Source organism: Bufo gargarizans, chromosome 4, assembly GCF_014858855.1.
Source record: "Bufo gargarizans isolate SCDJY-AF-19 chromosome 4, ASM1485885v1, whole genome shotgun sequence".
NCBI classification, from domain to species: Eukaryota; Metazoa; Chordata; class Amphibia; order Anura; family Bufonidae; genus Bufo; species Bufo gargarizans.
In genome coordinates, this window is record NC_058083.1 from 538,553,136 (window position 1) to 538,577,860 (window position 24,725).

The following is a 24,725-nucleotide window of genomic DNA, read 5'->3' on the forward strand; positions in this document are numbered from 1 at the left end:
CCCCATCGCCCAGCGAATTCACTTCAAAGTACTAACAAATACATACAAGGCCGTCCATAACCTGTCCCCTCCCTACATCTCTGAGCTACTTTCCCGATACATACCCACACGCACTCTCCGATCCTCACAAGACCTCCTTCTCTCCTCTCCTCTTATCGCCTCTTCCCACAATCGACTCCAAGATTTCTCCCGTGCATCCCCCACACTCTGGAACTTGCTACCCCAGCATATCAGACTCTCATCTACAGTGGAATCCTTCAAAAGAAACCTGAAAACCAACCTATTCAGACAAGCCTACAACCAGTGACCCTGCTGCCTCTATACCGCCATGACCAACTTCACCAGCACCTACTGTGTCCTTCTCCCATACCATGTAGATTGTAAGCCCTCACGGGCAGGGCCCCCTCTCCTGTACCAGTTTGTAACTTGTCTTGTTTATGATTAGTGAAATTGTCTGTATTGTGTATGTATACCTCTTCTCAAATGTACAGCGCATTGGAATGAATGGCGCGTTAATAATAAATAATAATAATAGATCTGTTAGGTTTCGGGGCTGTCGCTGAGCAACACAAAGTTTCAGCTCCCTCCAAAGATGTTCTATTGGATTTAGGTCTGGAGACTGGCTAGGCCACTCCAGAACCTTGATATGCTTCTTATGGAGCCACTCCTTGGTTATCCTGGCTGTGTGCTTCAGGTCGTTGTCATGTTGGAAGACCCAGCCACGACCCATCTTCAATGCTCTGACTGAGGGAAGGAGGTTGTTGCTCAAAATCTCACAATAAATGGCCCCATTCATCCTCTCCTTAATATATTGCAGTCGTCCTGTCCCCTTTGCAGAAAAGCACCCCCAAAGCATGATGTTACCCCCCCCCCCCCAATGCTCCACTGTAGGGATGGTGTTCTTGAGATGCAACTCATCCTTCTTTTTCCTCCAAACACGAGTGAACTTTAGACCAATCTCATCTGACCACATGACTTTCTCCCATGCCTCCTCTGGATCATCCAGATAGTCATTGACAAACTTCAGACAGGCCTGGACATGTGATGACTTGAGCAGGGGAACCTTCCGTGCAATGCATGGTCATGATATGATTTGAAACCAAGACGGCGTAGTGTTCTACTGACAGTGACCTTTGAAACTGTGGTCCCAGCTCTCTTCCTGTCATTGACCAGCTCCTCCCTTGTAGTTCTGGGCTGATTCCTCACCTTTCTTGATATTGCATGCCCCAGTCTGAGGGAGACTAAAAGTCGTCTTTAGCTTCTTCCATTTTCTAACAATTGCTCCAACAGTTGATCTATTTTCACCAAGCTGCTTGGAAATTGCCCCGTAGCTTTTACAGCCTTGTGGATGTCCACAATTTTGTCTCTGGTGTCTTTTGACAGCTCTTTGGTCTTTCCCATGGTAGTAGTTGGCATCTGATTAACTCTGGGGTAGACAGGGGTCTTTAAAGAGCTCAGACAGGTGCTACTAAGTTAGATTAGTGAGTGGAGTAGAGGTGGACTTTTTAAAGGCACAGTAACAGGTCTTTGAGAGACAGAATTCTTGCTGTTTCTCAGGTGTTCAAATACTTATGTTCAGCAGTGCAAGGAAATTCTTTAAAAATCATACAATGGGATTTCCAGATTTTTTAAAATTCTGTCTCTCAAAGTGGGAATGCACCTACAATGTGGATTTCAGACCCCTCCATGATTCCTAAGTGGGAGAACTTGCAAAATCGCAGGGTGTTCAAATACTTCTGTTTCTCACTGTAAATGTGGTATCACTATAATCGTACTGACCCGGAGAATGAAGAGAACAGGTCAGTTTTATCTCATAGGGAACGCTGTAAAAACAAAACTCATAAAACTATATAAATGTGGTATCACTGTAATCGTACTGACCGGAGAATGAAGAGAACAGGTCAGTTTTATCTCTTAGGGAACACTGTAAATACAAAACCCATAAAACTATATAAATGTGGTATCTCTGTAATCGTACTGACCGGAGAATGAAGAGAACAGGTCAGTTTTATCTCTTAGGGAACACTGTAAATACAAAACCCATAAAACTATATAAATGTGGTATCACTGTAATCGTACTGACCGGAGAATGAAGGGAACAGGTCAGTTTTATCTCATAGGGAACGCTGTAAACACAAAACCCATAAAACTATATAAATGTGGTATCACTGTAATCGTACTGACCCGGAGAATGAAGAGAACAGGTCAGTTTTATCTCATAGGGAACGCTGTAAACACAAAACTCATAAAACTATATAAATGTGGTATCACTGTAATCGTACTGACCCGGAGAATGAAGAGAACAGGTCAGTTTTATCTCTTAGGGAACGCTGTAAAAACAAAACCCATAAAACTATATAAATGTGGTATCACTGTAATCGTACTGACCCGGAGAATAAAGAGAACAGGTCAGTTTTATCTCATAGGGAACACTGTAAATACAAAACCCATAAAACTATATAAATGTGGTATCACTGTAATCGTACTGACCAGAGAATGAAGGGAACAGGTCAGTTTTATCTCATAGGGAACGCTGTAAAAACAAAACCCATAAAACTATATAAATGTGGTATCACTGTAATCGTACTGACCCGGAGAATGAAGAGAACAGGTCAGTTTTATCTCATAGGGAATAGTGTAAAAACAAACCTATAAAACTATATAAATGTGGTATCTCTGTAATCGTACTGACCCGGAGAATGAAGAGAACAGGTCAGTTTTATCTCATAGGGAACAGTGTAAAAACAAACCCCATAAAACTATATAAATGTGGTATCACTGTAATTATACTAACCCAGAGAATGAAGAGAACAGGTCAGTTTCATCACATAGGGAACAGTGTAAAAACAAACCCCATAAAACTATATAATTTCAGACCCTCCATGATTTCTAAGTGGAAGAACTTGCAAAATCGCAGGGTGTTCAAATACTTCTGTTCCTCATTGTATATACTTATATATTTTTTTTTAAATCAATTCTCTTTTTATTGAAGAAAGAAATTATACATTCCATAGATACATATTCATATAACAATAAAGCAACATCACACAATAAAACTGTATAGTTGGTAGAGATCCAGCACTTCTGGTTGCCTTATTTCAGAATGATGACCTGGTCCTCCCTCTAAGGTCAGAGCTGGAGGAAGGTAATTGATATACAAGTGTTATGCATATCTACTAAATAAACTCAAAGAATTTAATGAAAGAGAAAAGTGGTGGGAAAGGAGGGTATCACAATGGGGAGAAGGTGGAGAGGGAGGGGGGGGACTAACGAAGATGTCTTCTTGTATGTAGGTACTGTTAATGCAAGCGGTGGTCAGAACTGTTAGAGATAATGTTTTGTAATGTGGTCTGAATTTGGTAACTTCAGTGATCTAATAAATCTAGAGTCCAATCAGGGACTAGATAAAGCTACTCAAAAACTTAAATAGAAATAGGGTCTAGTGGACACCTAGAAACCTAGAAACAGATGTAATATGGACAAATACCTAATCACATTTGACAATAGAGGGGGAATGCTATCATTTAAACTCTCTATAGACTTTCCAAGGGCCTCAGATCTTCAAGAATCTAGTCCGTGTGTTCATTTCCCAATGAGCTAGCTCCTCAAAGCAATATATCTGGTCTACTTTATCTATCCAGGATGATGTGGTGGGAGCAGAGCTGTTCCTCCAAAGGTATGGGATGAGTAAAGGTCAAGGCTGGATGGGGTAATGGGGTGATGGTCGTATTCGGGCACCATAACAGAATTAATTTGGGGTCTAGAGAAATTTTTGTAGAGCAAATTTGATTTATTGCTGAGCACATTTCCACCCAAAAAGGTTTTATTTTTGGGCAGTTCCACCAAATGTGGGAGAGGGAGTCCACTTCCGTCCCGCACCTCCAACAAAGGTTAGAGATCTCCGGGTTAATCGAATGTAGGAATTCTGGGGTTTTGTAACACCTCGTTAACAATTTTAGGCCTCTAAGAAATATAGCTTTGGCGGTGCGGAGAATAGCAGTTACATATATGTGAGGGAGAGTAACTTTTTTGAGAGCTGGGTTACATCTAGTAATTTTTCAATCCAGGAAGTAGATCTGTGGGGAACGGGTGGCAAAGTAATGCGTCGTATATCTCTGCGGAAATCTAATAGATGCAAGAACTGGGCTTTCTGTACTTTAGGGAGGGCCAGAATTTTGTACCATTTTAGTTTTCCCTCCAGTTGAGAAATCTCCTTCAGTGAAAGGTTAGTTAAAAAAGACCAAACTCCAGAGGGTTCCAGAACCCCAGGGTGAATATAGGGCTGCAGCAGGTCCAGGGGTAAATTGGGGTGAGGAAAACGGAGGGCCTGAGTCTTAAAAAACGTTGACCACTCGGCTAATACTCCCTTCAGCAAGAAGCATGGAGGTGAGTCATAATGTGTAGCGTGTTGGATCCCCCACAGTGTCATTCTCTCCCTGTCTGCTAGGAGGAATCTCCAATTGCGTGCAACGATTCGGGGGGGGTGGAGAAAGTAAGGCTATGCTTCTGCTCAGTTGCACTGCTCTATAATATAAATGGATGTCTGGGAGCCCAAAGCCGCCAAATCTCGTCAGTAGAGAATAGGCAATTCTAGGAGATCTCCCACCCCAGAGGAAGAAAAAGAACATCCTGCGTATCTTGGAAAAAAAGGTACGTGGGAGCCAGATAGGGAGAGCTTGGAGTAAGTATAAGAACTTAGGGACTACATATGTTTTGAGGAAGTTTTTTCTACCTATCCAAGAGATGAATGAGAAGATGATGATTCCTTGAGGATTAAGGATTAAAAAGATCCCCACCACAGGTAACACTGTCTTATGAGCAAATAGCCATCATCCTGTCCATACTATTAAGTCTATTCCTGTGGGCGAGTTTATGCGTGCGCGCAGGAATTGCAGTACACTTGCTGCGCTTTTAAAGGGAGTGTCAAATTATTCACTCATGGCTTTTGAATAGGGGTCACCCTTTTTGGATGCTATCCAGAGCCCAAACCATTGCGACTAATAAGTCCAGACAGGAGTTATTATTTAAAAATAAAATGAAAAGAAGGAATGATGAAATAAAATCCACCTTTAATCGCGATGGTTCTAAATTGCCGACTTTAGTGTTGACATACAGTCGACAAATTAGTCAAATACAAGAGATTGTTAAAAGGCTTACCCATTCTTTATGAGGAACAGACCTAGCACAGTGTTTTACGAAGTGGCTACAGGATAGTGTCCAGACGACCACCCATTTTGGAAAATGTCCTTTCACATTCACTTTTTGCACGGCAGTGCAGATCAGCAGGTGATACATGGATTAAATACAAAGGCATCACCAAATGTGGGGCCATCCGTGTAAAACCTGCAATTATGCACTGAATACTAAGATCTTTCATAATGCTGACCACTCCACTATTTTTCCTATTAAACATTACCGTATTTTTCGCCCTATAAGACGCACCTGCCCATAAGACGCAAATAGGTTTTTGAGGAGGAAAATAAGAAAAAAAATATTTTGAGCCAAAAGGTGTGCGTTTGGTGGGTTTTGAACTAATGGTGGTCTGTGGATGACACTATTATGAGGGATCTGTGGATGATGTACTGTTATGGGGGTCTGTGGATGACACACTGTTATGGGGGTCTGTGGATGGCACTGTTATGGGGGCATCTGTGGATGACACTGTTATGGGGGCATCTGGGGGTGGCACTGTTATGGGAGCATCTGGGGATGGCACTGTTATGGGGGCATCTGGGGGATGGTACTGTTATGGGGGCATCTGGGGATGGCACTGTTATGGGGGCATCTGGGGATGGCACTATTATTGGGCCATCTGGGAATGGCACTCACCTGCTACGTCTGCTTCATTCATAAAGTGGGCGGAGCAGGCGCGTGACGTAGTGAGTTACGCTGCCTGCTCCCGCCCGCTCGCCCAACCTCCTGCTGTTATGGTGGGGTACAATGTAAGGTATAATAGGGAAGCAGCTAGGCCAGGATGCCATGATCAGGGAGCAGGTCACCTCCTACAGCGTCCCTAATCCTCACCCTAACTCCTCACCGTATAAGCGGACCTGGATGGTAGAACGGCTCATACCCAGGATACCTTTGGCCCTGAGTCGCCATGATAATCCCTCTCATAGGAGCAGGGGGGAGACAACCTGTTCTTCCCAGACACGGATGAACAGGAGTCTCAAATGGCCTAGCAGTAGGGAAAGGAAGCCAAGTGGAATGACAAATAAACACCACACCAAGGTAAACTGGAACCCATACAAACGTACTGCAATCCAAACACCAAGCGGATGCAGTACGTACTGACACACAGGAACCAGCACTCCAGCAACAGGACCCAGACTTGGCTTCTGGTTCACCCCTCAGGGAAACCATGGAGCCCCCTTCCGGAGGTACAACTAACAGGGTATGACTTGCATACATGCTGGACATAAAACGCCAACTTACCAGACATGTAACAACAACAAGACGAGACACCAAACCCTGAACATAAACCTACACCAAACATCCACACAAGTAAGGTAGGGGAACATGGAGGATAGAATGGGAAGACATCGCTGGAGACATCGATGTCCCACTAGGTGGCCCTCACGCTGGAAGATGGAACAACCAGACAAGGAGCATAACTCCAGCACACACCAAGGCTGGAGTACCACTGACTCCTGACCTTAAGCCACAGGTATAAGAAGCACCTAGTGACCACACCCAGCAAGGTAGTTAACCCTTACTGCACCAGACAGGGGAAGGCTACAACTTAAAGGGGAAGTGCACACACCAGCCACAACGTTGCCCCCGGCAACAGCATGCGTGGCAACCATGTCACGGCGCACACAGCCAAAGCCGAGACACTGCCACCACATGCCATAACAGCAACACATAGCCACCGGCAGCAGCAAGCATGGCACCAGTGTCACGGCGCACACAGCAAAGGTCGTGACACCTGCCTGCTATGGAAGTTAGTAGTAAGTACCGTTCTACAGCCTGGATTGGAGATGAATTAACATTGCCTATATGATTACTACAGTGAGCGGGGCCCGGTGTAGTAGAATACAGTTACTGCACTGGGCCCCGCTACCATTACAAAACAAGATGCCGGCCCCCAGTCCTTCCTCCTTCCCGATGATGCACATGCCGGCCGCGCTGTGCAGCAGCGATGTATCAGTGTAAAATTGCAGCATTCGCCCCATAAGACGCAGTGCTATTTTCCCCCCACTTTTTTTTGGGGGGGGGGGGGTGCGTCTTATAGGGCGAAAAATACGGTACATCAACTGCAACACTGTCGGCACTGTGTATATCATTCAATGTATTGCTTGCAATTTAATGTATGTCGGCAGTTCGTCGAAAAAGTTCAAAACTAGGATATTGGAGCATCTTAATTATATCTCCGATCCTTTCTCTACCAATATTTTGAACGCAGCAGGACATTTTATTCAAACACATGGTCGTAGTACTAAGCATTTTCGAGCGTTTGAAATTGAGAAGGTGACACTTCCCCCAAGAGGAGGAGATCATAAGTAAACCCTCCTCTTGAGGGAAGCTCATTGGATTTTAGGCTCAATTCTAGATATCCATCAGGAACTTATGCATTTCTATCAATGAATGAACTATTATTATTGGACTGTTAATGGAGGAATATTTAGCCATTATGTGTTTTTATATTTCAAACAAATTTCATGCCCTTTTCTTTTTTTTTGTGCAATGATCCTATTTTTATCATGTGTTTTGTATATTCATATATCTTATATATTTGTATCCAAAACCGAAAACGAACATCCAGCTCAATTTCGCAAAGGTTCAACGGTATTTTATTAGAGCGGTAAAAAATTAAACATCCAGTCCAACCAGTCTTAGTCTACGCATTTCAGGCTGTCAGGTATATAAGCCCTTACTCATGACATACTGAAGACACAACTGAGCGCAGCATGTAAAGTGGGTCAACCCCTGTGCCCCTAATTGGGCTGTCATGTGACCCAAATAAGACGCTGCCAATCACATACATCAACTCTTCTGTTTTAAAAGTTATATAATTATTTAGCTAAAAACATCAATATTCGACACAAAAGAAATTCTAGAGTGGGAAAATATATATCACTATATCACATAGCATTATTGCTGCAATATCAGATCCAATCCAATCAGATCCAGTCCCCTAGGCTGGCGGCTGGTCAACTGAAAAATCCAGAAGGATTCCCTGTTGAGAAGTTTCCTCTTGTGATCACCTCCTCTGACTGGTGCTTTAACCCTCTCAATCCCCTGTACTTGCATGCCGGACGTGTCTCCACCATGGGCTACCGCAAAGTGCATGCTAGCCGCAGACACACTGCGGCTCCCATGGTGCGGCACGTCCGAAATGTGTTTACGTATCCTCACTTTAATGTGGTGCAGCCAACATACTGCAAGTGGCAAATCTTACAGGTAATCAGATATATAGCATATGTTGTATTACAATTAAGGTACGACCTTATTATAAAATCATTACCATTTCCGGTAGATCTAAGTGATTTAGCCACCACGGTATGATCGCACCATTTACCATGTCCACATCTATAGCTGCTTTTCGTTGTTAACCAATTTGGCTGCAACATTTTCTTGTCCTTATAGAAGCTAGGGCTAACATAAGTCGCAACAGTAGAGGCTCTACGAGCGGCACACCTAATACCTCCTGCTGCTATCGCTGCCCATTGCCAATCATATGCTAGAATTGGGAGGTGCTTTCTAACAATCTTGCTAACTTTGGAATATTCAACACTAAATTGTGTCACAAAGGTGCTCTGAGGCGTCTCTTTTAATGACGCTTGTGGCTCAATAGCTCTCTGTTTTATCTTAGGTCTAGCAGGTCTCTATCTATGTCTAGTGCCTGTCGCATGCATATAGTAATGTTCTTTCGGGAATAAGCCCTCTGTACTAACCTGCTTGTGATGTCCCCTGCTTCTAATACAATAGAGTCCACATCTGAGCAATTCCGTCTAGCACGGATCATCTCACCCCTAGGTACATTGTGTAAAGTATGTGATGGGTGACAAGAGGATCTGTGTAATATGGTATTGCCTGCTAAAGGTTTTCCGAAGGTAGATGTGCAGATGGCAGCGGTAGCGGGATCCCCCCTCAGGCGCAAATCCAAAAAAACAACCTCATGTTGTTCATGATGAACACTAAAGGAAATAGTCTCCAAACAGTAATTGGAGGTATTGGGTAAAAGACGGTATGGCCGCCACACCACCAAACCAAAAAAACAACAGGTCATCGATGTAGCGACCATACCACCTAATACAATCCCAATATGGATGGGTGTTGATGAGGAGAAAGCCCCTCTTCCACCATACCATAAAAATATTGGCTATGGAGAGAGAGAACTTAGCACCCATCGACACCCCTGATACCTGTAAATAAAATTTATCGTTGAACATGAAAAAATTGCGCCTGAGGAGGAAGTCCACAACCAAAACTATACATTCCTGCAATCCTTTGTAACTAAATGTCTCCAGAAACCAAGAGAGGGATCTGAGCGCTAACTCATGCGGTATGTTCCACAGATAGTGCTCAGACCATTCAACTGTGCTAAGGGCCTGTAGGACTGATCTAGTGTCTCTAAGAAACCCTGGTATATGTGGAACTAAAGGTTGAAGAAGTGAATCCACCCAATCTTTCAGAAAAGGAACCAATTCCTGCTACTATTGGTCTAAGGGAAGGAGGAAAAACGTTTTTATGAGCTTTCGGGAGTGCATGAAAGATAGAGACGATCGGATGATGAATGGAAATATAATGTTTCCTTTTTACTAAGGAACCCAGAGTTCAGATCTAAGGATAGTAATTCAGTCATTTCCCTCTGGAAGGTGGGGAGCGGGTTACCCCTCAGCGCAGCATACCCACCTGTGTCACTTAACATGGTCTCAATCTGTGACTTGTATATTCCACTGTCGAGTATAACCACCGCTCCCCCCTTATCGGCCTGCTTAATGATTATGTCATCTCTATCTTTCAACTCCCGTAACGCTTGAAAATCCCTTTTAGTCATATTGCTGTGATGAGGGCGCTTGTCTTTGGGCTTTATTTTGCTGTTCAGCAAGACAAGATCCCTCTCAACCAATTCCTGGTACTGATCCATCACGGGGGACCTTGATTGGACTGGATAAAAATCACGGTTTGTGGTATTAAAATGATGGGAAGAGTTAACCAATTTAGTGTCCTCCTGTGTCGTACGTAGCTCCTGTAAATTGCAAGCATGTATCATTTCAGCAAAAGTCATATTATTACATCCAGTTGACATGTTGAATGGTACAGAACCTTCACCAGAGGAGGTGATCACAAGAGGAAACTTCTCAACAGGGAATCCTTCTGGATTTTTCAGTTGGCTAGCCGCCAGCCTAGGGGACTTAACAAAAGATTGGATCTGATATTGCAGCAATAATGCTATGTGATATAGTGATATATATTTTCTCACTCTAGAATTTCTTTTGTGTCGAATATTGGTGTTTTTAGCTAATTAATTATCTAGCTTTTAAACAGAAGAGTTGATGTATGTGATTGGCAGCGTCTTATTTGGGTCACATGACAGCCCAATTGTGTCTTAAGCATGTCATGAGTATGGGCTTATATACCTGACAGCCCGAAATGCGTAGAATAAGACTGGTTGGACTGGATGTTTAACTGCGCTAAAAAAGTACCGTTAAACCTTTGCGAAATTGAGCTGGATGTTCGTTTTCTGTTTTGGATTTCAAGTTACCTGCATCCAAGTGCGGTTTATCTTCCATGCTCATAGCAGAGAAGGAGCAGGTGAGAGCCGTGTTATCAACTTGTTTCTCTTGGCTTTATATATATGTATGTATATTTGTAAATATTCACCTGTTGGGTTTGGGGTTGGGTTTATGAGATGCATATAACAGGTTAATGTGTGTTTGGTCTGAGGATTGATGGATTGGAATTGACCCCCTCCCCCACCGCGGTTTGATGGGAGGAGGGGAGGAACCTGTCTATAAATCTCTCGGTCCTCACACACATTATTGTTACGACTAAGAACAGTATGTTTGAAACGCGTTAACGATTGCCATTGGTGGATGGATTTGTCCTTATGTCTAACTTGCTGTTGTAAATAAAGACAAAGAAACAACACAACAAAGTGAGTTCTGGAACCTCCTTTTATTCATACAGTACATCATAATGGCTTCTCTCCTGGGTGAATTCTTTCATGTGTAACAAGATTTGATTTACTTGTAAAACATTTCTCACATACTGAACATGAATATGGTTTCACTCCTGTGTGAATTCTCTCATGCCGGACAAGTGTTGATTTGTCTGTAAAGCATTTCCCACATAGTGAGCATGAATATGGTTTCTCTCCTGTGTGAGTTCTCTCATGTAAAACAAGATTTGATTTCTTTAAAAAACATTTCTCACATTCTGGACATGAATATGGCTTCTCTCCTGTATGAGTTTTCTTATGCATAATAAGAGCTGATTTATTTGTAAAGCATTTTCCACATTCTGGACAAGAAAATGGTTTCTCCCCTGTGTGACTTCTCTGATGTGTTTCAAGATATGATTTATTTGTAAAACATTTCCCACATTCTGAACATGAATATGGCTTCTCTCCTGTGTGAATTCTTTCATGTGTAACAAGGTTTGAATTATCTGTAAAGCATTTCTCACACTCTGAACATGAATATGGCTTTACTCCAGTGTGACTTCTCAGATGTCTAACAAGATGTGAATGATATATAAATGATTTTCCACATTCTGAACAAGAAAATTGTTTCTCTCCTGTGTGAATTTGTGCATGTCTTATAAGATGTGATTTTACAGTAAAACATTTTCCACATTCTGAACATGAATACGGCTTCCCTCCTGTGTGATGTTTCTCATGTGTAATAAGATTTGATTTATCTTTGAAACATTTCCCACACTCTGAACATGAATATGGCTTCTCTCCTGTGTGAATTCTCTGGTGTATTATAAGATTTGATTTCAAACCAAAATATTTTCCACACTCTGAACATGAATATGGCTTCTCTCCTGTGTGAATTCTCTCATGTATAATAAGATTTGATTTCCTTGTAAAACATTTCCCACATAATGAACATGAATATGGTTTCTCTCCTGTGTGAATTCTTCTGTGAGCAAAGAGACTTGAGCTTTTCAGAAACAGTTTTCCACATTCTCCAGACTGAAACCTTTCATCTCCTTTCTGCCCAGCACTTATGACATTTTGTGATTGGTCTGATGGAGGATCCTCATGATTTAGGGGATTATATAATAAGTCTGGCCTTGTGATAGCAATCTGTGATTGATCAGGAGAAGGTTCCTCATGATTTGGGGGATAATATGATGGATCTGCACTATGAGTTCTTGGTTGTACATTATAGGTAATGAGGTTTTCTCCTGAAGAGCACTGTCTGATATCTTCATCATCTTTATAATCTAGTGATAACATGAAGGTTCCCTCAGACTTCTTACTGTGATTTCCTGTTAGGATTTAAAGCAGATTTTGTGATTTCGCTCTTTCAAGCCACAAATTTATAACCTTCTTCTTATTAGGCTGGAAACACACGTGCAGTTTTTAAGTCAAAGACAATATCAGATCAAGCAGGAAGGAGAAGTCCTTCCTTTTTATTGCCCATCACTCACTTTTGTCTTTGGCCTAAAAAACTGATCATTTGACATCGGGACTTTAGAGACGTATCTCTTTATTATGTCAGGATATTTAAGATTCCTACAAATACATTGGCACGCTTATACTTCAACTGCTCAGAGAGCAGAAGTCAGGTTTCAGGGGAGGTAGGTTAGGACTCTACTGGTGGGCAGATTCCGGACACAGACACTGCAGAAAGTGGTTATTATATCTTTGGATACAGAGAAGGAGTGTCTTGGGATGTGCACTTGTGAGTACTGAACAGAATAGTAATTTTGAAAATGTTGTACAGTCTGTATAAAGAGCCTGGGGCTCAGGTAAGTGTGCTGCTAGGCATCCTGCCAGGTCCCTTCAGAGGGGGATTAGACAGGGGATGCCCAATACGGGGGCCACTGGTTATAAAGAGCCTGGGGCTCAGGTAAGTGTGCTGCTAGGCATCCTGCCAGGTCCCTTCAGAGGGGGATTAGACAGGGGATGCCCAATACGGAGGCCACTGGTTGAGTCTTCTGGATGACAAAATATCAAGAGAATGAACTCCTTTCTGTTGTAGTCATTCTTTTCTTCTCTGCTTTCCAAGAGCCATTACTTTTCTATTCTCCCCTGACTTAGATGGCATCATGTAATGTCCACATAATGTACCAGGGACGGTTTAAACTTTTAACATATCTCAGTTTTTTATATTTTTAAAAACTTTATATTAACACCATTTTCAAAACTTTTGAACCTATGATTGATCATAAGTATTTTACACTGCAATACATATTTACTGTAGAGTCGAATGATTTCCTCTGTCAGGGAGTAAAGAGAGCTGTAAGACGGCAACCAGCGCATGTGCTGCCCTGTCTGACCACTCAGGCTGCTAATGACTATGGCATATGAGTGGATAAACAGCCGGGATCTGAATTATCTCTGATCCCAACTGCTGAAGGCGAGTGTCCGCTTTACACACAACCAGCACCACCATGCAGGGAGCTAGTCCGGAGCCCACTCCATGCACTCTGTGCTGGCAGTGTGAAACAGGCCTTAGGATACAGGGATTGCAGAGGTGCAGAAGGACCTGTGAGCGAGTCGGTTTAATACAGGGGGAATATTGCAGAGGAGAAACATGACGCTAACCTCGGTTAAGGTAATGCTTATATTTTAGAATTAAAAAGACCTGAAAAATATTAAGATTTTGACAGAGGGAGCGTGTACTTTGTGCGCTTTGATATGTCATTTTTTTGTATATAGTCAGCGTAAGGAACGCTTACAGGACAAACTTTGTGGTATTAACTATGTACGAGAACTTTTATATCTACAGATAGAAGACCAGCCATCTCTATCCCTCAGCTTAATGTCTGTCTAAACTGGTGTCTGTACTGGTCAACTCTACCGACTGAAACCTGTACGTCAGTAGAAACGTGTCTGCCATTTACAGCGATGTCAGCGATGATGCGACCAAAATGTCTATGGATGTAAATGGCAAATTGAAGGCAACCTCATCATCTGTATAATCAGTCTGGTCGGAAATCTCCAATCAAACGAGAATAACTAAGAACACAATGGAGTCCTCCTAAACCCACAAACCTATCATTTAACATTTATGAGACACATAGTCCTACTGCAATGGTAAGTCTGCAAGTGCGATAAGAGATAGCAGCCGCATACAGTCTGAAGATGATCAAAATGGACGATCTCCACCAAAATGAACGATTGCTTAAGCCGACCAATGAAAGACTGTTATCATCTGAAAACAACTCAGCTAGGTTTACCATTTTTGTCCGATAGTCAAAAGATCTTTCTCTGTACTCCTTCTGGACCTGTCCTCTGCCTTCTACATTACTCTGTGCTCCTCCTTCTAGACCCGATCTCTTCCTTCTATATTACTCTGTGCTCCTACTTCTAGACCCGATCTCTGCCTTCTACATTACTCTGAGCTCCTCCTTCAAGACCTGTCCTGTGTCTTCTACATTACTCTGTGCCTCACCTTCTAGACCTTCCCTCTGCCTTTTACATTATTTTGTGCTCCTCCTTCTAGACCCTTCCTCTACCTTCTACATTACTCTGTCCTCCTCCTTCTAGACTTATCCTCTGCCTTCTTCATTATTCTGTCCTCCTCCTTCTAAACCTGTCCTCTGCCTTCTTACATTACTCTGTCCTCCTTCTTCTAGACTTATTCTCTGCCTTCTACATTACTCGGTCCTCCTTATTCTAGAAGTTTCCTCTGCCTTCTACATTATTCTGTCCTCCTCCTTCTAGACCTGTCCTCTGCCTTCCAAATTACTCTGTGCACCTCCTTCTAGACCCGACCTCTGCCTTCTACATGACTCTGTCCTCCTCCATCTAGACCTGACCTCTGCCTTCTACATTACTCTGTGCTCCTCCTAAATCTGTCCTCTGCCTTCTACGTTACTGTTTCCTTCTTCTAGATCAGTCTTCTGCCTTTTATATTACTCTGTTCTCCTTCTAGACCTGTCCTCTGCCTTTTACATTACTGTGTCCTCCTCCTTCTAGACTTATCCTCTGCCTTCTACATTACTGTGTTCTCCTTATTCTAGAAGTGTCCTCTGCCTTCTACATTATTTTGTCCTCCTCCTTCTAGACCTGCCCTCTGCCTTCCAAATTACTCTGTGCACCTTCTTACAGACCTGTCCTCTGCCTTCTACATTATTCTGTAGTCCTCCTTCTAAACCTGTTCTCTGCCTTCTACATTACTGTTTCCTCCTTCTAGACTTTACTCTGTTCTCCTCCTTCTGGGCCTGTCCTCTGCCTTCTACATTACTCTGTGCTTCTCCTTCTAGACCTTTCCTCTGCCTTCTACATTACTTTGTCCTCCTTCTTCTAGACCAGTGGTGGCGAACCTATGGCACGGGTGCCAGAGGCGGCACTCTGAGCCCTCTCTGTGGGCACCCGCACCCTGGAAAAAGTCTATGGTGTACCAATATGACTTTTCCTGCCATTCATCAGTGCAGGGTACACTATGCACATCGCAGGCAGCACACTGAATGTAGGCAGGATATTATAGCTAAATGGTAAAGTACATGGACGATATACTATACTGGACTGTAGTATTCAGGGTAAATTGCCGTGTTGGCACTTTGCAATAAATAAGTGGGTTTTGGGTTGCAGTTTGGGCACTCAGCCCCTAAATGGTTCACCATCACTGTTCTAGACTATCCTCTGCCTTCTACATTACTCTGTCCTCCTTATTCTAGATGTGTCCTCTGCCCTCTACATTTATCTGTCCTACTTCGTTCCAGCGCACAGGGAGTGGGAGTGAAAAGGCCGCTGGGCTGTATCAGTGCGGGGGACTTAAATAGGGAAACCGGCGCGATACTAAGCGCCAACCTCCTGAGACAACAAAATACAGGCGGTGAGACATAGATGCCGGAGACACTTCCCTGCATCTTAACAGGACACGGACCACTGTCTTTTTAGTGTCTCTGAAAAACGGACCTGTCGATATATCCGACACCTTCCGCGTTCAACTGAACAACTACTGAAGCGGTTAGTAAATTCTGGATCAATTTAATATGATCCCCCATTTTTTTCTTTTTATTATACAATCGGGACAAATTGTGACTGTTCTTGGTGTATATTTTCCCTTTTCCTTTACTTTAGTTAACCCTCCAAGATCGAATATCTCCCCTGATGAGTCCCCAGATAGTGGGACGAAACATGTTGGGACAATAGAGAGGGAATCCATAAGGGATTTAGGCCCCTTACAGGGAAAGGTTCCTGACGGGGTCGCCCCTATCGGGGCGGGTGCTCTGTATTTCTGTTAGGCAGGGCCTATTAGCCCCAATCCCAATACATCCATTAGGGATTAGATCTAGGGCTAGGTAGGACCCTGTCCCATAGAAGACTCCATTCAGCAAATACGAGCCTAACTGCGTACCTGAACCGTTTGGACCTATACAGACGGGAGTAGTTTGGACAGAACTGTATCCCCTGATCTGGTAAGAAAATTCCATATCAGTATAGGGAATGTCCATCAACAGGTACAACATTTATCACTGTTAATTTATGAATATAGATAGTGTTTCCCCATTATTTTAAAAACAAACTTAGTAAAAGTTATGTTTTAAAGCAAGCAATAGCCCAACAAAGTGTTTTTGATATAATTGTGCTGAGGCCCAAATAGTTGTATTTCAATTAATGTACAACACCTAGAATTTTTGTTTCACCATCACTGTTCTAGACTATCCTCTGCCTTCTACATTACTCTGTCCTCCTTATTCTAGATGTGTCCTCTGCCCTCTACATTTATCTGTCCTACTTCTTCTAGACCTGTCCTCTTTCTTCCAAATTACTCAGTGCTCCTTATTCTAGACGTGTCCTCTGCCTTCTACATTAATCTGTCCTACTTTTTCTAGACCTGTCCTCTTTCTTCCAAATTACTCTGTTCTCCTCCTTCTAGACCTGACCACTGCCTTCTACATTACGCTGTGCTGCTCCTTCAAGACCTGTCTTGTGTGATTTACATTACTCTGTGCTCCTCCTTCTAGACCTGTTTTCTGCCTTCTACATCACTCTAATACTCCTCCTTGTAAACCTTTCCTCTGCCTTCTACATTACTCTGTATTCTCCTTTGAGACCTGCTCTCTGCTTTTTACATTACTCTGTGCTCCTCCTTCTAGAGGTGTCAGCAAGGAGGCCACAGAGTGGCACAATGACCGAGTGTGGAGGTGGCAGCAGTATGAGGAGGCCACCGAGTGGCACAATCACCAAGTATGGATTTGGCAGCAGCATGAGGAAGTCACAGAGTGACACAATGACAGAGTCTAGAGTTGGCAGCAGTATGAGGCCACTGAGTGGCACATTGACCAAGTGTGGATGTGGCAGCAGCATGAGGAAGTCACAGAGTGTCACAATAAAGGAATGTGGAGGTGTCAGCAGTACAAGGAGGCCACCGAGTGGCACAATGACCGAGTGTGGAGGTGGCAGCAGTATGATGAAGCCACCGAGTGGCACAATGACAGTCTGGAAGTAGCGGCAGCAGCAGCATCAGGAGGTGGCAGTAGCAGCATCAGGAGAAGGCCACCGAGTGGCACAAAGACAGAGTGTGAAGGTGGTAGCAGTATGAGGAAGCCACCGAGTGGCATAATGACAGAGTCATTGAAGTGCGTATATTTTTTTCTTTCTGTACCCTTTCAACACATAACTGCAGAAGTGACCTCACAATATATTTTTCTTGTTTGAAAAGATAGAAGCCACTAAAGGCTTTTCAGCACAGCACTTGCACCCCAAGAACAAATCCTTCTCTACAAGTGACTCTCCGGTGTTACTCCCCCTAGGACATATGATGTATGTAGATTATTAGTACCCAGATTCTTCTGTACAAGTGACTCTCCAGTATAATCATATTTAGAACCTAACCTGGATAAGGTATTATAACAACTGTATTAACTAACGCCAAACTAGGCAGTAAGACCTATCTTGACCCAGGTATAGTTTTCAAAACTTCACTTTTAATACTGAATATACTAAAACCTAAATATCAGTAGATCGGTGAGTGAATTGCTTATCTTTATTAGTTATTCCTACAACCTTGGTTTGTAGGAATAACTAATAAAGATAAGCAATTCACTCACCGATCTACTGATATTTAGGTTTTAGTATATTCAGTATTAAAAGTGAAGTTTTAAACTATACCTGGGTCAAGATAGGTCTTACTGCCTAGTTTGGCATTAGTGACTCTCCAGTGTTACTCCCCCTAGGACATATGATGTATGTAGATTATTAGTACCCGATCCTTCTGTACAAGTGACTCTCCAGTGTTACTGCTCCTAGGACATATTATAAATGGAGAATATTACTACCAAATACAGAACTTAACAGTTATCCACATTGAACCTCATTTGCCAAGTTGATGCCCAGTGTTCAAGTCAGCTTGTATTTCATGGGCATCTTTTATGGACTGCACAGTACTACACAGCTCAGTGTCATCTGCAAAAATAGAAACAGCACTACTCACCCCCATCCTCGATAGCATTAATAAATAAATGTAATAATTGAACCTTGGCGTCACCATTTATAGCCCATGACCATTCTGAATAGGAATCATTGACCACAACTCTCTGGACACGGTCCTTCAGCCAGTTTTAAATCCAATTACAGACTATACTTTCCAATCCTATAGACCTTACTTTACTTATTAAACATCTATGAGGGACAGGATCAAAAGCCTCTGCAAAATCCAGAAACACTACATCCACAGCCGCCCCTCTGTCCAGGCTTCTACTCACCTCACTACATCCACAGCCGCCCCTCTGTCCAGGCTTCTACTCACCTCACTACATCCACAGCCGCCCCTCTGTCCAGGCTTCTACTCACCTCACTACATCTACAGCCGCCCCTCTGTCCAGGCTTCTACTTACCTCACTAAATCCACAGCCGTCCCTCTGTCCAGGCTTCTACTTACCTCACTACATCCACAGCTGCCCCTCTGTCCAGGCTACTACTTACCTCACTACATCCACAGCCGCCCCTCTGTCCAGGCTTCTACTCACCTCACTACATCTACAGCCGCCCCTCTGTCCAGGCTTCTACTTACCTCACTAAATCCACAGCCGTCCCTCTGTCCAGGCTTCTACTTACCTCACTACATCCACAGCTGCCCCTCTGTCCAGGCTACTACTTACCTCACTACATCCACAGCCGATCCTCTCTCCAGGCTACTACTCACCTCACTACATCCACAGCCGCCCCTCTGTCCAGACTACTACTCACCTCACTACATCCACAGCCGCCCCTCTGTCCAGGCTTCTACTCACCTCACTACATCCACAGCCGCCCCTCTGTCCAGGCTTCTACTCACCTCACTACATCCACAGCCACCCCTCTGTCCAGACTTCTACTCCCCTCACTATATCCACAGCCACCCCTCTGTCCAGGCTTCTACTTACCTCACTATATCCACAGCCGCCCCTCTGTCCAGGCTTCTACTCACCTCACTACATCCACAGGCGCCCCTCTGTCCAGGCTTCTACTCACCTCACTACATCCACAGCCGCCCCTCTGTCCAGGCTACTACTCACCTCACTACATCCACAGCTGCCTCTCTGTCCAGGCTTCTACTTACCTCACTATATCCACAGCCGCCCCTCTGTCCAGGCTTCTACTCACCTCACTACATCCACAGCCGCCCCTCTGTCCAGGCTTCTACTTACCTCACTATATCCACAGCCGCCCCTCTGTCCAGGCTTCTACTCACCTCACTACATCCACAGCCGCCCCTCTGTCCAGGCTTCTACTCACCTCACTACATCCACAGCCGCCCCTCTGTCCAGGCTACTACTCACCTCACTACATCCACAGCTGCCTCTCTGTCCAGGCTTCTACTCACCTCACTACATCCACAGCCGCCCCTCTGTCCAGTCTACTACTCACATCACTACATCCACAGCCACCCCTCTGTCCAGTCTACTACTCACATCACTACATCCACAGCCACCCCTCTGTCCAGACTTCTACTTACCTCACTACATCCACAGCCGCCCCTCTGTCCAGACTTCTACTTACCTCACTACATCCACAGCCGCCCCTCTGTCTAGGCTTCTACTCACCTCACTACATCCACAGCCACCCCTCTGTCCAGACTTCTACTCACCTCACTGCATCCACAGCCGCCCCTCTGTCCAGGCTTCTACTCACCTCCCTATATCCACAGCCGCCCCTCTGTCTAGTCTACTACTCACCTCACTACATCCACAGCCGCCCTTCTGTCCAGGCTACTACTCACCTCACTACATCCACAGCTGCCCCTCTGTCCAGGCTTCTACTCACCTCACTACATCCACAGCCGCCCCTCTGTCCAGGCTTCTACTCACCTCAATACATCCACAGCCTCCCCTCTGTCCAGACTTCTACTGACCTCACTACATCCACAGCCGCCCCTCTGTCCAGGCTTCTACTCACATCACTACATCCACAGCCACCCCTCTGTCCAGACTTCTACTTACCTCACTACATCCACAGCCGCCCCTCTGTCTAGGCTTCTACTCACCTCACTACATCCACAGCCACCCCTCTGTCCAGACTTCTACTCACCTCACTGCATCCACAGCCGCCCCTCTGTCCAGGCTTCTACTCACCTCCCTATATCCACAGTCCCCCTCTGTCCAGTCTACTACTCACCTCACTACATCCACAGCCGCCCCTCTGTCCAGTCTACTACTCACATCACTACATCCATAGCCGCCCCTCTGTCCAGGCTTCTACTCACCTCACTACATCCACAGCCGCCCCTCTGTCCAGGCTACTACTCACCTCACTACATCCACAGCCGCCCCTCAGTCCAGGCTTCTACTTACCTCACTACATCCACAGCTGCCCCTCTGTCCAGGGTACTACTCACCTCACTACATCCACAGTCAACCCTCTCTTCAGGCTTCTACTCACCTCACTACATCCACAGTCAACCCTCTCTTCAGGCTTCTACTTACCTCACTACATCCACAGCCGATCCTCTGTCCAGGCTTCTACTCACCTCACTACATCCACAGCCGCCCCTCTGTACAGGCTTCTACTCACCTCACTACATCCACAGCCGCCCCTCTGTCCAGGCCACTACTCACCTCACTACATCCACAGCCGCCCCTCTGTCCAGACTACTACTCACCTCACTACATCCACAGCCGCCGCTCTGTCCAGGCTTCTACTCACCTCACTATATCCACAGCTACCCCTCAGTCCAGGCTTCTACTCACCTCACTACATCCACAGCCACCCCTCTGTCCAGGCTTCTACTCACCTCACTACATCCACAGCCACCCCTCAGTCCAGGCTTCTACTCACCTCACTACATCCACAGCCGCCCCTCTGTCCAGGCTACTACTCACCTCACTACATCCACAGTCAACCCTCTCTTCAGGCTTCTACTCACCTCACTACATCCACAGTCAACCCTCTCTTCAGGCTTCTACTTACCTCACTACATCCACAGCCGCCCCTCTGTCCAGGCTACTACTTACCTCACTACATCCACAGCCGCCCCTCTGTCCAGGCTTCTACTCACCTCACTACATCCACAGCTGCCCCTCTGTCCAGGCTTCTACTCACCTCACTACATCCACAGTCAACCCTCTCTTCAGGCTTCAACTCAGCCCAACTCTAAACCGAGCTGCACCAGTTCTCTGGAATGCTCTACCCCAAGCACTTAGGTCAAGTAATACATCCACAGTTTTAGGCGCTGTGTAAAAACACTTTTGTTAGGTTGGTCTATCTCATGCCCTGATCTGACTGATCTCCATTAATTATAAAAAAAAACAGAGCAATGAAGATAAGGAAATCTACAAGATTAGGCAGAAAGAGGCCAAGCAAGTTATAAGAACTTCTAAAGTGCAGGCAGAAGAAAAACTAGCTCAGTCTATGAAAAAAGGGGATAAGACATTCTTCAGATATATAAATGAAAAAAGGAAATTAAAACAAGGAATAACTAAATTAAAAATAAAGGACGGAAGGTATGTAGAAGAGAATAAAGGGCTAGCCGACTGCCTTAATGAATACTTCTGTTCAGTTTTTACAAAAGAAAAAGAAGAAGGACCTCCACTAGAAAGGATGACTATTAAATCGTTTGATGCATGTGTCTTTACAGAGGAAGATGTTCTAAGTTTGCTGTCTAAAGTGAAGACAAATAAGTCACAGGGGCCTGATGAGATACACCCAGAATTATTAAAAGAGCTTAGTGGTGAGCTGGCAAAACCGTTAACAGATTTATTTAACCAATCATTAGTAACAGGAGTCGTCCCGGAAGATTGGAAATTGGCAAATGTCGTGCCCATTCACAAGAAAGGTAGTAGGGAGGAATCGAGCAACTATAGACCAGTGAGTCTGACATCAATAGTAGGCAAATTAATGGAAACCCTACTAAAGGAGAGGATTGTGGAACATCTAAAATCCCATGGATTGCAAGATGAAAAACAGCATGGGTTTACTTCAGGGAGATCATGTCAAACTAATCTTATAGATTTTTTTGACTGGGTGACTAAAATAATAGACGGTGGAGGTGCAGTAGACATCGCATATCTAGACTTTAGTAAGGCTTTTGACACTGTCCCACATAGAAGACTTATCAATAAAGTGCAGTCATTGAGCATGGACTCCCATATTGTTGAGTGGATTAGGCAGTGGCTGAGTGACAGACAACAGAGGGTTGTAGTCAATGGAGAACATTCAAAACAAGGTCATGTTACCAGTGGGATTCCACAGGGATCTGTACTGGGACCAATTTTGTTTAATATCTTCATAAGTGATATTGCAAAAGGCCTTGATGGTAAGGTGGGTCTTTTTGCTGATGACACTAAGATATGTAACAGGGTTGATGTTCCTGGAGGGAAACGCCAAATGGAAAAGGATTTAGGAAAACTAGAAGAATGGTCAGAACTCTGGCAACTGAAATTTAATGTGGATAAGTGCAAGATAATGCACCTGGGGCGTAAAAACCCAAGGGCAGAATATAGAATATTTGACACAGTCCTGACCTCAGTATCTGAGGAAAGGGATTTAGGAGTAATTATTTCAGAAGACTTAAAGGTGGGAAGACAATGTCATAGAGCAGCAGGAGATGCTAGCAGAATGCTGGGGTGTATAGGGAGAGGCATTACCAGTAGACAGAGGGGGGCGCTCATGCCGCTCTACAGAGCACTAGTGAGACCTCATCTGGAGTATTGTGCGCAGTACTGGATATCGATACTTTGGAGAGAGTTCAGAGAAGAGCTACTAAACTGGTCCATGGATTGCAGGATAAAACTTACCAGGAAAGATGAAAGGACCTTAACATGTAGAGCTTGGAAGAAAGAAGAGACAGAGGGGAGATGAGAGAGACGGCTAAATACATAAAGGAAATCAACAAGGTAAAGGAGGAGAGAAGATTTAAAAGAAGAAAAACTACCACAAGAGGACACAGTTTTAAATTAGAGGGGCAAAGGTTTAAAAGTAATATCAGGAAGTATTACTTTACTGAGAGAGTAGTGGATGCAGGGAATAGCCTTCCTGCAGAAGTGGTAGCTGCAAATACAGTGGAGGAGTTTAAGCATGCATGGGATAGGCATAAGGCCATCCTTCATATAAGATAGGGCCGGGGGCTATCCATAGGATTCAGTATATTGGGCAGACTAGATGGGCCACATGGGTCTTATCTGCCGACACATTCTATGTTTATATGTTTCTATGACCCTCCTTCATTCTTCTGAACCTGATCTATCAGTCTCCACCACACCCCATACACTCAGGAGCACTACAGATACCAGCTGGTGATGGCCCATGCAGCCTTATATCTACTTCCCTATTGTGTTAGGATGGCCGGACCATTGTACAAAACATGGACTTCTGTGTCACCCGATGTCCTCATAGATTGTAAGCTCTTGTGCGCAGGGCCCTCTCTCTTCTTGTTCTAATTCTTGGCCGTTTTGCAGCTCTGTTATTTATGACTCTGTTTGTACTTGAATCCCCTGATTGTGAAGCGCTGCGGAATATGTTGGTGCTATATAAATAAAGATGATTATAAGTAGTATATATAGTAGTAATTTTTGTCCCAACAGAACCCATTCCAATAGGATGCCGCCCTCCGCCCCCCCCCCCCCCCAACAGGAAGGACGCCAACAGTATTTATATTTGGCACGTGGTCACTATCAGGTTAACAAGGACATAGAAGTCTGTCCAGCACCTGTCCCATCCACGTTGTTAGGCCCTATGAAAATCCACCCTACACTGCTCAACTACAAACCTCCTACTGTGATAGGAGACATCAAGGTAGAGCAAAAAATATAAAACTGAAACAACACGACATTTCCTCATAACACATTCCCTTTAAGGCTTTCACTCGTCTCCTCCTACCTGGAAATGTCAGAGGCCGGAGCTCCTCCATCATGGCCTCCTCGTACAGATCCTCCTGTCCTTCTATATACTCCCACTCCTCCATGGAGAAATACACCGCCACATCCTGACACCGTACAGGAACCTGACAACACAATGACACCGTCATCACCCAGACCCCTCCAGTGCTGTTACTGGAGAACCTCCCAGTATTCCCAGCAGTGTCACCTCTCCAGTCAGCAGCTCCATCATCTTGTGGGTGAGTTCTAGGATCTTCTGCTCATGTATCAGGGGGGGAAGCTCTGTGATGGGGGTC

The 24,725-nt window shown here is 44.3% G+C and overlaps 1 protein-coding gene across 1 annotated transcript; it reads right to left on the bottom strand.

The window, feature by feature from the left end:
* Positions 1-11,105: 11,105 nt before the first annotated feature.
* On the bottom strand, positions 11,106-24,661 carry LOC122936060 (zinc finger protein 501-like). Its single transcript, XM_044292062.1, has 3 exons — positions 24,638-24,661; positions 24,431-24,554; positions 11,106-12,447 (listed from the first exon to the last, which is right to left on the bottom strand). The coding sequence occupies exons 1-3, from the start codon at positions 24,659-24,661 to the stop codon at positions 11,141-11,143; spliced, it is 1,455 nt and encodes a 484-aa protein (XP_044147997.1). The 3' UTR covers positions 11,106-11,140.
* Positions 24,662-24,725: the final 64 nt, after the last annotated feature.